This window comes from Strigops habroptila, chromosome 4 (assembly GCF_004027225.2).
Source record: "Strigops habroptila isolate Jane chromosome 4, bStrHab1.2.pri, whole genome shotgun sequence".
NCBI lineage: Eukaryota > Metazoa > Chordata > Aves > Psittaciformes > Psittacidae > Strigops > Strigops habroptila.
The window spans coordinates 83,281,036-83,295,573 of NC_046358.1; the positions used below are offsets into that span (position 1 = coordinate 83,281,036).

The window sequence follows — 14,538 nt, forward strand, 5'->3', positions numbered from 1 at the left end:
GTGTTCAAGGCCAGGTTGGACACAGGGGCTTGGAGCAACCTGCTTTAGTGGAAGGTGTCCCGGCCCGTGGCAGGGACTGGATGAGCTTTGGATGCTGGATGAGCTTTAAGCTCCCTTCAACCCAAAGGGAGAAGGGATGGATGAGCTTTAAGCTCCCTTCAACCCAAATCAGTCTGGGATTCTATGATTCAACCAGTTTGTCTTCGAGGCATAGCATTTAGAGGGAAGGAAGGTGGTGAAAGATGGCTGCAGACATGAGTTTCAGTTAATTAAGTTCTGCACATTCCAGCACACTCTCTCTGATGGCAAAAGGAGCGCCCGCGGGATAATCTGGGAGCTGCAGGAACTGGCCCAGGCAATTATTCGGTAATCCCATGTATAGATCTGTTCTGGCAGGCAAGAACATCTGCTTTGTGTGTTCACAGACTTAGCAGCTCTCCCCCTTCGTTTCTGTGAGCATTTTATAAGCGTTAGGTTAGTGGGTTCCTTGCCCTGCCTCAAAAATGATGCGTTATCCAGAGCCTGGTTGTCCATGGCACAGACCAGGGCAGAGACCAAGCACCACTGCATACAACTCACCATTAACACAAGCACGAGGAAGAAGATGATGAAGCCTCAGCCTTGACCTTGTGCTCACCTATTTGCTGCTTCAGAAGAAACCACACCTCTGTTCAGAAACACGGGCTGCTTATGCACCGACTGCAGGCTCGATGGAGACTGGGTTTTAACGTTGGATTGCTTGGGAGAGCTATTCTTCAAAAGATTAAACAGTTCAGCAATCAAACGATGCCAAGTAATGTCTTACCTGTTGTGTTATGCAGGTCTGGATTGGAGCAGAACAGCTTTCAAGTGGAAAAAGAAGCTTTCATAAAAGATTGCTACGAGAGCAAGCACCGACCTAGCACTGGCTATTGATCTGTCTGTGCTTTTCTAATTACATCTCTTGCTTTCACCCCACTTTCAGCCCACATGAGGGGCTTTGTTCTCCCCTCATGACTAGCACACAGGAAGCAAGATGCATGTACTACTCAAAGCTTCCTCTCCTGTTTCCTTACTAACAATGGAGAAATGCCAGCTTCTTTCCAAACCCTGAAATTAAACATGTGCTTTAGTTTTGAAGTAACAGAGTAATGCCTTTGCCCAAGGATGTTTGCTGTTTGAACATCCTGCGGTTGTTTTATCTCCAGTCAAGCAGTTTTAGTTAATATAGCTGAGCATCTCTTGCTCCAGATGTACTAGAAACTAACACAAAGCTAAGAGGAAAAGGCCTATTAAATTAGATCTAGGCTAAGACACAGGAATTACCTTGTGGATCAACTGCTTCAACACACACACACACATTGCAAATGAACACAAACCCAGGCTTTGTCCATTTTACAAAAATAGCTCTTAATGAGATTTAATGCCTGTCTCCATTTTACAGATGTTCCAGACACAGAAAATCAACCTGCATATTTTATATATATATATAAGACCAGAACTCACGACAAGTTGGAACATCGCCTCTGAGCTCGAGTCTCGTTTGAATGAGTGTAGAAGGTCACCTGGGTAAAACCTGCCTTTAGCTTGGTAAAAATGTCTGTGGTAACGTCAAGTTTTCCCAACAATGATCCAGAGGAAACAAAAAAACCAACAAGGACTTCACAACAGAAACAGTAATTCCTTACAATACAGATTAAGGAAAAAATCTGGTTTAGGTCATTAAAAAATGCACCAATGTTTCCATGAACTATTAAGCAAAAATGGCTACTATAGAGTTAGATAAGGGAGCACCTACAGGTTGGATCTTTTCTGCTCAACTTCACTAGGAAGCTAGAAAACTCTTTCTGGAGATAGAAAACCACCAGCAACCGGATCCTGGCGAGGTAATCTTCATTACCTGGAAGTTTTGCAACTGCAGGCAAAACAAGGCGAGTGTCTGACCCTCTCGAGAGGCAAGCAGGCTGCTTTTTGAGACTCCTTATATTACAATTCTCCCTCCCCGACACGGTTTCCAAAGCAAATGCTGAAACTGTCTCAAGTTAAGATATAAATAAATAAAGTGGAGTGACAGGACTCCAATGGGATATCCTGACTTATGCTACAGCAGAAAAGAGTCTCTTGTAAATCCGAGCATAAAGTGGTTTGAAATAATTTACACGTGATCCATACCCTGTGACGTGTCACTTGGTTTTGGTTCTTCTTCTCTCAGGCATTTAGGAGATTTAGGTGGGATTTGGAGAGATGAACTATATATCCATTCCCAGGAGATCTGGATGTTGTCACAGGTATCCAAGTCTTGCCAATGAAAGCTAAAACTGAGCTCTACTGCCACACCGCAGCGCTTAGTGAGGCAGGATGGGATTTGAATCAATTCACACCGATTCTTTGAGCGTCACTTTAAGTCTTGAGTGTGCAGGTCTGGGTTTAGAGCTGAGTTTAGGACAGACAGCAGCACTATTAATTAGCACGGTATTAGTCCAGTCTCACAGCAATTAGAAAAGACTCAAGTGGCTCTTCAAGTTAGTCTGAGGACCAGGAGAACAGTGATGAAGTGGCACTATCCACCTGATGCACATGCTGCAGGCTCAGCAGCGGTAACTCGGGGTCCCTGCGGTTATCTGAAGGCAGCAAGTGAGGTTGGGCACCTTTTAGTTCCTGGACTCGGAGGATGTAGGGCTGCGAACTGTTGACATCAGGTGGGACTTGTATGTCTTGCTCAAGCCAGTCATCCAGAACTTGAGAAGCTTGACGTTGTCCTCCTCAGCAGCTCCCAGGATGCTCAGCAGTTTTTGGGTATCCTCCTTGGGTCTGCTGTCCACTTTAGTGAATTTGAAGAGGACCTTCACTTTACTACGGGAACGAGAAACTCCTGTTATTACAATGGATTTGCACACATCAAAGAGGGAATGAGCAGTAACTGCAGGTCCTCTCAGTACCTACTGCAACTGAATGTTCATAAAAGCTTCAAACAATAGTCTATGGAAACTTCTCATGCTTTGAATGAAGGAGGAGGGGGGAAGAAGAGTACAAGAAAAGGGGGATTACTCATTTCCAGTAGTAATATGCACAATTCTAGTTTGTTTCTTCATTCTAGTGGAAGGTAAAACAATTCATTGTGACAACTGGGAATCTCTCTGGGAGACACATCTAATGCCAGTCTGGCCTTCAGGTAAACCCGCAGAATCTTAACGTTCCATGAATTATTCCACATGACTGACTGGTCTTCCTTTATAACTACTTGCACTCTTAAAATGCAGTGCCTCGAGGCACAATCATGACATCTGTTTGGCTCTTATCTGCACCGGAATATAGCGCACATGGACAGGCATATATGGATTTGCAGACTTCATCCTCAAAACGTATATAAAGCAGACAAGTATTGTCATGTAGGTAATCTACAGATGTGTGAACTGAAGCATAAAGAACTGCTGAAAGCCAAAACAAGAGTAAGGACTATTCTTTAAGGTACTTCCAGTACCTAAAGGGGGCTACAAGAAAGCTGGAAAGGGGCTTTTGACAAGGGCCTGTAGGGACAAGACAAGGGGGAATGGCTTTAACCTGCCAGAGGGGAGATTTGGATTAGATATTAGGAAGAAGTTCTTCCCTGTGAGGGTGCTGAGGCGCTGGCACAGGGTGCCCAGAGCAGCTGTGGCTGCCCCATCCCTGGCAGTGTTCAAGGCCAGGTTGGACACAGGGGCTTGGAGCAACCTGCTCTAGTGGAAGGTGTCCCTGCCCGTGGCAGGGGGTTGGAGCTGGATGAGCTTTAAGGTCTCTTCCAACCCAAATTAGGCTGTGATCTCTATGACTAGAGTAGAACAACTCTGATATTCTTAGGTACCAACAGTAAAGCCCACTATTGTCAATACTACAGCAGAAGTTACCTGACTACAAGTTTGTCCTGTGCTCTGCTGTAAGCATTCTGGGATTAGTGCCAAAGCTGTTGCTCTGAAAGCAATGCAGTCATACTCACTTCATCCACTCCTCCTTCAGGCAGACAAGGCACTGATCCACAACATCTACAGAAAGGTTCTGGTTGGTCAGGGCAGCTTCGATCTTGTTCAAGATTGTAGGGCCAACTACAGCACCAGAAAGAGGGGGAAAAGGGTGAGAAAGAGAACACATAAACTATAAGTTACCTGCTTACACCTTTACTAGTAATTGTTAGCAAGGACTAGTCCATTTATTCTGTGGTCTGAATACCTGCTGGAATTACAGACAAGAATACACATTTGTTCCACCTCTTATTATGTTTAAGTCCACACTTATTTTGCACCAGTATTTTGGTCTGGTGCATTAATGCAGCTTCTTCTGTATGCAGAAAGCTACACTATTAGTAACAGCACAGCCAACTTTAACATAGAATTTGGCTTGATTAGTTCACAGATAATAATCTTCCTTGAGTCCAGAAGAAACCTGCCTGTTCTACAAGGTGGAAAATGTACCCCCCGCTGGCCTGCCTTGATTTCACTTCCGTGGAAGAGGTGCTAAAGATCAACCCACTAGAAAAACACCTGATCCAAGAAGCAACGTGGAATTCTGTGAAGGAATGGGACATGCACACAGGTTCAGGGGTCTTTGTTTTCTTCAGACCCACTTTTAAACTGTTGTTTAGATTTTGTGGTTTCTAGTCCCGTATCAAAAGCTCATTAAAAAATGCAAAGTTATGAAAAGTCTTCATGCTTTGTATAATATACATATACGTAAAAATATAACCCCTCAGTTCTGAAGTCTCTGCTTATTCTTGATTTAATGTTCCTCTTTTTAAGAGCAGTTCCAGGATACTTAGTAAAAACCCAAGCCAACAACCACCCCAAGGCATTCCTCTCCCAGACCACCTTTTGGAATTCCCTAGGAAGCTTTTTTCCCAGCAGTCTACAGCCTAATAACTCTGATGCTGTGATGGAGAAAAGACATCTCAGTGATTGTTCTTGTCCAGAAGCTTCTGGACATGCCACTGGTTGGATGGGAAGTAGACTACTGTAATTATACTGTAAGTATACATTACACAGAGAATAAGTCTCTGCTTTGCATTGCACCTGTATTTTCAGAGTACAGAGCAGGAAGGATTTAGCCATCTGCCATGTGGAACGTGGGAGATGAGTAATGTCATAGCTCTTGTAAGCTAGACTTACTTAAAATAAACACGGAGTATTCCAGGATAGAAAGTGTTCACTGGGGGTTACACAAGAATTTCCCTACAAGTACTACTATTTTTAATAAATAAGCAAAATGCTGATCTGCTAAAATAAACCCTTCGTAATTAAACAGGCTCTGGTAAACCTCATCTCAGTATTCAACCCAGTTGTTTTCTGTCCTGGCTTCTACTCAGACTTCCATCAGGGCCAGTACATGAACAGCATAAAAAGCAGTTAAAGATCAAGCTGTGTGTTTAATCTCAGTGACACAGGTTCTTTCTGCTTTCAAATCACCCACCTCGATCTGCTGCCACAGGGCTACCGCTGGTGACAACAAACTCGTACTTGTTGAGGGACTGCTCCTCATCAAACAGAGTTGGGTAGAGGCTGGACCGGGTTGCAGCACGAACTTCCACAAGCACCGCAAACTCTAGAGGGACAAGAACCCCAAAGAACATTAACTGAACCAGCCCAGGTTCTAAACTACAGCTACACACCCTGCTTGGAGAAAACACAGCTCTGTCAGTGTTTGATCCAGCTTCCACCTTTCCTCAACACAAACCAGCACTGTTGGCTATGTATGATCAGTGCTTCAAGCAGGCATCACACCTTTCCACTACTTAGCAGGCAGGGATATGGGGAAAGCAAAATGAAGTGGTACAGGTTTGAGTTCATGCAGCATTGCCAGACTATCTGCACATACTTCATAAATAAAATAAGTATCTTGTATCCTTTAACATGACAGGGAAAGGAGAGGGTTCTGCACCATGTTCTTACCAGATGATAGGATGTGGGACGGGATCTGGACGTGTGGGCTAAGCCCTAGGAAGTTACACCGATACGCCTCTTCGTACTGGTCACTGTAGGGGATGATCCGCACACAACCAACAGGCAGCATAGTCTAGAGAAGCAAGGAAACATGTCAGAAGAAACACTGGAACTAAACAAGTACAGTACAGTTTTCTTCCAGATTTTCAGGGAGAAAGACTTGGAGCACTGCTTGAGGGAAGCTCCTGATTTGGGGGATTAGAATTATCCTACTCAGCTTCAAAGTTGCTGAGGACAACCGAGACATCCAAAGGTTGAGTCTTCTTTGTTTGGTGGGTCTTTTTTGTTGGTGGTTTTGTTTGTTCAAACCCACGTAATTTAAAACACATTCTCCAACAAGATTACATGTCAGAGACAGGTCATTATGAAGACTGGACTACTAAGGAAATACATGTAAAAATATGCAGCCAGGAAACACAAGGAAAAAGGTTTTACCCGTAGCACATCAAAAGCAGACTGGACAAGATCCGTATCTCGAGCTTTCCAGATGACTTGGTTCCCCATCAGAACGTGCCAAGCCAGCATGCGGAATGCTGATGCTCCCAGAACCTGGAAAAAACCCCAAATCATTCTGCATTGGTTATGAAAATCAGTGAAATGTCCATTAAAAACATGACTGCCACATAAGAACATGGCTAGAACTGAACAGCAGAAATAAACATGAGAATTTAGCAGGTCTTGTACACAGAGTAGTAGCTCTAACCCACAGCACCAAGATCAAGAGTTTTGGGGCAGGACTGAACAACTTCTGATAGATGATAACAACTTTCAGGCATTTCTCTGATCTGGGTTCTGTACACAACAGGGATTCAGGCACAGAAGATGGAATAATGCTCTTAGACAAGCCTCCAAAGGCACACACTTGCAATACAGTGGTGCAGTTCAACAGCTTCAAACCTTCTAAACTGGGAGACAGCAGAACCAAAGGAGGCTGAAGACATAAAGCAGGTACTTGTCCAAGAAAACAAGCTAGTGTGAAAGAGACTGTGGGTCAAAAGCACTGAACCCTCAGCCAGGTAACTGGAAGCACTGGAGAAGACCTTGATCTGTACAGAACCATTTGCTTTGCCTGTAAATGATTTTTTTCCCTCTGAAACACTTTTGTTTTAAGCAAATAATACTTGGCTTTGAGGATGCTGCATGACTCCTGTGCTAAATTACTGTCACTGCTTTTGGGAAGAAGAGGAGTGTGGAATTTGATGGAAATCATATGATCCCATCCCACATGACTGATGATCACTAGAGGCCCACATGATCTGAGATGCAGTTAACACTGTGTATGAGTGTGCAGGCTCTACGTCAAACACAGAACCAGGGAAGAAGTGCAGAGTGCAGGAGATAAATGTATCTTTTAAAGAACATTATCAGGAGAAAAGAGGTTATTTGCTGGTGAATTCAGCATCAGTAACATGCTCTTACCTGTCTCATGTGCCTGAGAGAGCGAAAGACAGACAACCTTCTGTGAGCTACGTTCCAGCTGTTGCAATCTGGCATCAGGGATGTTTCAGGTGAGCATTTAGACAGCTCCTGCCCTTCCACGACATCTGGCTGGGAAGAGGGCTTCTCTTCTTCCTCAGAACCATCCCAGCCTTCCGACTCTTCTTTCAGGTCTAGTAAAAGAAGGGCAGAGAGGTCATAAGAATTGCTGCTCTCTAGGAATGGGAAGTGCCTACACGTGCTGCAGCCAATTGATTTTGGCTGGATGTGGGAAGACAGAGTTCAGAACACGGTAACTGGAAGTACTGGCACCACAGACACACCCAAAGTCTTAACAGAGTTTATGAATTCAGATATAAGATAAGCACTGAAGCTTCAGGAAGGTATTTTCAGCTCTACAGAACACTAAGCCTCATCTTTTGACCAGTTCTCTATTCTTGTTTGAAAGGTCATGGCCAAAGCTTTGAGGCAGGTTTTAGAGATTCCAGACTAAATGGATTAATAAAATAACTCAATGCAATAAAAAAAATCATGATCCTTTAGAAACGTTGCAGAAAAAGGAGCAAGAAGCCCATATGTTGTGACTCTAAATTCTTCTGGTTGTAAAGATTCATTGGAAAGGCCAACCCAGCCAGAGAGAACAATAATCATGATGATGCAACACTCCTACTCAAGTAACCAAGACCATGTGTGCATGCAGAGAGCCTACGAGGACAAGGGCCTTGATTTCACATTCCTGTCAGTCATCTCCCCATGGAAAGCACATCAGCTACCGCACAGACTACCACTAAAGTTGATGAGAGATGGCTATGCTTAGGATGTTGAAGAATGAACTTGGTGTTTTACCATCCAGAGGGTCTTCCAGCTCTGGAAACCTCTCTCTCACCTGCAAGCTTTTCCATCTGAACAAGAGTGTCTTCTGTCGGTGCTCCCTCCAGAAGCTTCTCTGTAAGTCGGCTACCACAAGCTTTCAAAAGCCTGGAAACATTGGAAGGAACAGAAGCAGCATTCATTAAACCTGCAAAAATCTAGCAAGAAACTTGGTGTGATGAGCTCAACAAAAAAATCCAACCACTAACCAATTCATATTGCCTTTCAACACAACTCTATGCCTTCCTCAGTGTGGTAACTATCAGTGCATCTTACAACCACTATCACACACAGTCACCAAAAGGACTACCATTTTGCAATTACTCTGTGCAACACACTTATCCCCCATCCAAGTCACATGCTAGTGTTGCAATCTCTCTGTGGCATCTTTCCAGGGAAGTCTTATGAGGAAGTCAGGTACTGGAGCAACTGGACTGCCACAGACATGATATTGTGCCAAACGGCTGCACCTCCTTCACTGCCTATCACAATACTCAGGCACTTCCAGGTGAACAATCACTTTGAGTGTGAATCCAAGGTAAAACACACTGGGGGTAGGAGCATCTTCCCTTGTTTTCTTCATACCTACTTTTATACTGCAAAGGCTTTCTGTCTAGATACACATAGCTTCCATTAGCAGCCATTAGTAGGTTTATTTTATCTCTAGTGTGACCAGCAGGCCAAGGGAGGGGATTCTCCATCTCTAGTTTTGTGAGACCCCCCAAAGAGCATGGCATCCAGCTCCAGGGTCCCCAACATAAGAAGGACATGGAGCTGTTGGAGAAAGTCCAGAGGAGGCCACGGAGCTGCTGTGAGGGCTGGAGCAGCTCTGCTCTGGAGCCAGGCTGAGAGAGCTGGGCTGGGGCAGCCTGGAGAAGAGAAGGCTCCTGAAGGGGAGACCTTAGAGCAGCTCCAGTGCCTAAAGGGGCTACAAGAAACCTGGAGAGGAGCTTTAGACAAGGACCTGTAGGGACAGGACAAGGGGAATGGCTTTAACCTGCCAGAGGGGAGACTGAGATGAGCTCTTAGGCAGAAGCTCTTCCCTGTGAGGGTGCTGAGGCGCTGGCACAGGGTGCCCAGAGAAGCTGTGGCTGCCCCATCCCTGGCAGTGTTCAAGGCCAGGTTGGACACAGGGGCTTGGAGCAACCTCCTCTAGTGGAAGGTGTCCCCGCCCATGGCAGGGGGTTGGAACTGGGTGAGCTTTAAGGTCCCTTCCAACCCAACCCATTCCATGATTATTTCACAGCAACAAGAAGATTATTTTTGTCCTAAAGTCATCAGCAGGCTGCTGTCTTCCTGTGCTTAGCTCCCTCCAATTCAGAGACTACTTAGCAAAGTCCAACTTCCTACGTCAAGAAAAAAACCAACACCCAAACACTCAAATCACATTTCCACCCTTTTAAAACATGCCAGTATTCTCTTCCTGAAGGAGGTGTAGAAGCTAGAAACACAAGTGGCATTACCAAGCAAAGGACGTATGCAAACATGCCCAGAGGTTTTCATCGTTGGTCAGGGACGTTAAGGACCGGGCTGCGTTGCCGTTCCGCTGGTGCAGGAAGGGAGTGAAGGCTGTGTTCATCCGCTGGGCACGCTGAGGGCACCCGTACTGCTCTGCTTCAAACACCTACAGCACAGAAGAAGGGCAATGTAAGAGACTGAAAGAGATATTTATGTAGAGCTGAGCCAAAAAACCCCCCGATAAATTGGGTTGCATCACACATGATCATCTAAAATACATTGTAAATTATGGGAAAAGAGAGGGAAGGGACATCTTATTCTTAGATTGACCAAAATTACCATTAAGTGCTCTAAAAGTGTTGTCCTTCTCAGCTTTAGTTACTTAAATTCCTAACAGAGCTACTGTCTTGCAGTTAGGTCTGTGAGAAGTGTTATGACTGGTTTAAAATATCAGTCACCCTGTTCCTTCCCTCCTGCATCCTTGATGTTCTCTTGTCCCTTGTGTCAACCTTAACGTCCACCCCAGCTGCAACAGGCTGGATCAGCTTTTTGACTCAGCTTTACATTAGCTACTGCAATGTTTCACTAAGGTTGAGTCCAACAGACCCTGTGCACTGACCTACCTTAAGTGCTTTGCCCTGAAGCTCATCAATGATGCCTCTGATTTTTCCCAACAAGAAAGGCCAGGAGTTGATGAGGTAAATCCGGTCCATCATGATGGTGATGATGCTGTACCAGCGCTGGAAGCCTCGAGCCAGGCTGTCTTTGATAAAGAAGGTGTGGCTGAACACAAAACCGTGCTGTTCATCTCCAAAAAATATAGGGCCTTCACGTCCTGGGCAGACCTGAAGGGGAGGGACACATACACCAAAGTAGTCAAGCACATCACACAGCTGAAATGGTAATAAACTACACAAAGCTTCCTACTCTTGGTGAATAAAACAAGCCTTTTTTCAGCTGCTGTCCAAAATATGGGTTCAAACAGACCTCCAGAGGTATCCTACAGACACTGCAAAAGCTTCAATTTCACTGTATTTTAAGAATTCAGCTCTATTCAATGACAATACTGTTGAGAATGCACAAGGGATTTTGCTGATCCTGACACACAAATGCTCACTCATCTGTATGGTTCTCCCCTCACTTCTATGAGATGTTAATGGTCTACAAAGATCAAATATTCCTCGGCACTAAACAACAGATTCCAATGTTCTTACAAAACCAGTTTATCTTACAAAGAAAAACAATAAACATCTAGTAGCAAAATCAAGAAAGGGAAACTTTTAGTCTCACAAGGTAAGAGGGAGAAACCCTCAAAGTTATCAAAGATCAACCTTAAAAACTACTGTTAGACCCGGAATGGACAGACTTATACGTCTGCCTTTCCACCTCCATTCCCTCCTTGTTTCAGGCTGCAGAGAGCAGCCAGGATCAGCAAAGTGCTGATACTTAAAGCCACGACCAGGTTTTCTCCCTGTCCCCCCAGCCAGTTACCTCACAGCTCAGGCTGCGAACACAGGCCTGGCGCACGATGCTGAAGAGCTGGGGGTGGTTTGGGTGCTGGTGACTGACGTACTTGATTGAAGTTTCCTTGTCGTGGCTGACGTATCCAGGATGTCCTCCTGCAAGAGAGCGGCAACCCTGAAGATAGAAAAGCAAATCCAGCCATAAATGAGCATGCAGTTGTCTAAGGTTTCCAAAGGCCTCTGCATATTCCCTTCAAAATGTAGGGGGATGTTACTTACACCTATTGATAACAACACAAATACTTAGAAGACAAGAAATAGGAGTCAGGGTCATGATTTGAACCCAGCTCCTCACACAGAACTCTGTGTGATACACTTCCTCTGTTCTTATGCTCATTTTCCACTACTTAATTTGATTGTGAACTTGGTGCTGGCTCTACAAGTAGTAAAATTCAGTTAACAGCAGCTCTGAGACCAACTGATCTAACAAAACTGGCCAAAACCTAAAGGAAACTAAATAACGAATACTTTAGAACAAGCACAAGAACAACTGAGAACATTCATTTTCTCTATTCTTTTAATTCCTTATGCCTTTTCTTTCCTGTTTCCTAATCAATACTGCTCTTAAAATGACTATTAATAAAAGACCAGACCCAATAAAATACATGTTCTTCAAGCATGAAGAAAGCATTTCTCAGCCACAAGAGAATCACAGATGACAGGGCTTAAGGAGACCTCAAAAGACACCATCTTGCCAAGGTCTATACACTCAACAACAGTTCTTCATCCTCTTGTCATGGACCATTACAGTTTAGGAGGACTGGGAGATCTTCTGGCAGTAACAGTCACAGACAAAACAAGTGCAGGTCACTTTTTTCCCTCTCTTAAGCAATTCAATTTGCATTAGAGAATCCAAGAGCCAAAGGACACCAATGTCCACACACAGATCTTCACACTTACCTCACACATGTCTGACTTCTTTGGCCCTGGGCTGCTGGAGTCAGCACTGGCACCTTCCGCTGGGCTGTGCGAGCGGATGCGGCTGCTCATCTGGATGCCGCCTTCTTCCTCTTCTGCCTGCTCATTCTGCCCAGAGATGTCCCCGCTGCTCGCGCCTTGGGGGAGCGGCGAGTGTAGAACCTCAGTACAAAAGAGGGTGCGAGGGCCGTGGAGCTCACAGAAGTGGCAGAGGGCAACAATAGCATTCATAGTGAGAGCTCAGCACATGCGTCAGGCCTCCTGCGGGCAAGGGAGAAAGCACATAACATCAGCACAACAGACATTAAAGCATCTCCTAGGCCTGGTCACCACAGGTCCTGCTCTGTACCCCTCCAGGAGCAGCTGGCCTTAAGCTCAGCCTAAGGGACCAGCGCAGCTCCACCACGGGGTGACCTGAACAAGGACCGGCCCTTCACACCCTGACCGGGCGGGACTAGCGCTGATCCAGCCCGGGTCAACGATAAGCCCGGACACCGCCAGCCCCACAGTGAGGAGGGACCGGACCCCCTGTGCCCGGTTACCTCTGCTCTTACCGGGACAGGCTGGGGTCCGACAGACCAGAGCTCCGTGCCCGGACACCACCAGGGCAGCGCTCCCGTGCCCGGAGGCCCTCAGGGGGTAACCGGCTCTGCTCAGCGCCCCCGGACCCGAACGCCTCAGGCCCGGCCGGACCTGGGCCTGCCTCCCCTTCCGGCCTACCCCGCTCTCCGACCGGCCTCCCCGCGCCCGGACACCCGCGGCCCGGCCCCGGCCGCGCTCACCACGGCTCCGGCTCCCCCGCCCCGGCCCGTCCCGTGCCAGCGGGCGCCTGACACTGACTGACCCACCGGCCCGTACCATCCCTACCCGCAGCTAGGGGGGAAGAGGAGTCGGTAGCTTCCCGGTTGCACACCCGCCGCCGCCGCCGAGGAGCGGCGAGGAGAGGGAGCGGGAAGCGGGAGAGAGGGAGGAGGAGTCGGTTCGTACCGCGGTACCGAGCCGGGCCTCCCCGCCGCTCTCCACAGGAGCCCCCGCTCCCCCCCACCCCGGTGCGGCAGTGACTCGGCCCACGGCCGCCCTCTCCACAGTGGCTGGGCAAAACCATTACTACGAGAGGAGGAGATGAGACCGTCCGGAACACTCCTCCTTCCTTCCCTCGCTATCCCGTGTCCCACTGTCGCACCGCAGAGAGCTGACAACAATGTCCGACCCCCGGGAGCCCAGAGGGGACGAGTCACCGCCTGCGACCCCGCATGGGCTACACTGGGAGCGGGGTCCGTTTCCCCCCCTCCTTGCGCTAGGTGGTGCGGGCCGCATGGCGGATCACAGGCGGGGCCGCGCAGGCGCCGTGCGCGGGAGGGGCTGCACTGAGGTGATGACGGGGCCCACCACGGGCTGTAACCGGCGTCTGCCTTAGAGAGACCGGGTACGAGCCCCGGTAGTCCCCATCGGGTTGTTTAATTCATTAAACCATTCATATTCTAGGATTAGGGCAGGGTAGAATGTGGAAGAAGGGAGCAGAGTTAAACATGCTTGTTACAGGCTCTTCGATGTCGATTCTTCGTTAAACTACCCCAGTTCCTCTTCAGGGTATTAAGTTTTATCTCTATTTATCGCTAGAAAACTGATGGAAAGATAAACCATTTCAATGTGAAGCATTAATCCTTTTGGGCTTCAAGATAATAAAGTACTGGATCCCCCTACCATTCACTTTACATTGGAGGTGACCCTTTTAAACACCCAATTCTGAACAAAAGCAGTAAGTCTTCCACAAGGTAACAGGACAGATCATTCCACTGAGTAAAATACACTTAAATCCCAAGGAGGAGACACTATCACCAATACCACTACAACATACACCTCTGGATCCATCATGCATGGACTGAATTGTGCCTCTGGAGAAAACAGTACTCTGATGGTCAGTGAGACAGAGGATTATTGTCACACAAAGATCAGATACCAATATAAATGTTTGATCCAACATCTAATCCTGGAGCCCATCTTGGACACTTGTAGCAGCACTTCCCAATGAAAATGCAGCGTTTGCACAAAAAGAACTAGTTTCTATCCAAGATAATTCCAGACAAGCCACCAGTGGAGCTCAAACAACCCCTGAGAGAGGACACTGCACACATAGCAGACAACTAGCAGCCAGCCAGCCAGAATCACACATCCTGAGAAGCAATGACAACAAAAGACTCCCAAAAAAACTAAGGCAAAGCCAAATATAACAGACCTACTGTCTCATTTAAGACAAACTAAGAACAACTCATTTGTTAGCTTTATTTTCCAATAGTACATTTAAACAACTGCTCAGGACTAACCTCCTCAGCCGGGTTGGAAAACAGGTCCTAGGTTATACACGGAGCACCTATGACAACACATAC

General features: G+C 46.6%; 1 protein-coding gene across 7 annotated transcripts; it reads right to left on the bottom strand.

Moving 5' to 3' along the window:
* Positions 1 to 1,368: 1,368 nt before the first annotated feature.
* Positions 1,369 to 13,240, bottom strand: FLCN (folliculin). 7 transcript variants are annotated; one of them, XM_030484128.1, is made up of 12 exons: positions 13,010 to 13,208; positions 12,134 to 12,412; positions 11,202 to 11,348; positions 10,334 to 10,555; positions 9,716 to 9,876; positions 8,269 to 8,360; positions 7,365 to 7,555; positions 6,381 to 6,494; positions 5,895 to 6,018; positions 5,416 to 5,547; positions 3,953 to 4,058; positions 1,369 to 2,832 (listed from the first exon to the last, which is right to left on the bottom strand). In XM_030484128.1, the coding sequence occupies exons 2-12, from the start codon at positions 12,380 to 12,382 to the stop codon at positions 2,631 to 2,633; spliced, it is 1,740 nt and encodes a 579-aa protein (XP_030339988.1). In that variant the 5' UTR covers positions 12,383 to 12,412; positions 13,010 to 13,208; the 3' UTR covers positions 1,369 to 2,630. The 7 variants fall into 7 exon arrangements, with proteins under 7 accessions (XP_030339988.1, XP_030339995.1, XP_030339994.1 ...); XM_030484134.1 differs by having other exon boundaries at positions 1,371 to 2,832; positions 13,139 to 13,240; XM_030484129.1 differs by having other exon boundaries at positions 1,371 to 2,832; positions 13,019 to 13,208.
* Between the last annotated feature and the right edge of the window lie 1,298 nt (positions 13,241 to 14,538).

Coding starts and splice junctions, on each gene's coding strand:
- FLCN (XM_030484128.1), bottom strand. CDS start 12,382: ATGAATGCTATTGTTGCCCTCTGCCACTTCTGTGAGCTCCACGGCCCT. Junction 10,556..11,201: donor TTCGCAGCCTGAGCTGTGAG/GTAACTGGCTGG, acceptor CCTCCCCTTCAG/GTCTGCCCAGGACGTGAAGG. Junction 8,361..9,715: donor TTGCATACGTCCTTTGCTTG/GTAATGCCACTT, acceptor CAATGTTTCCAG/GCTTTTGAAAGCTTGTGGTA.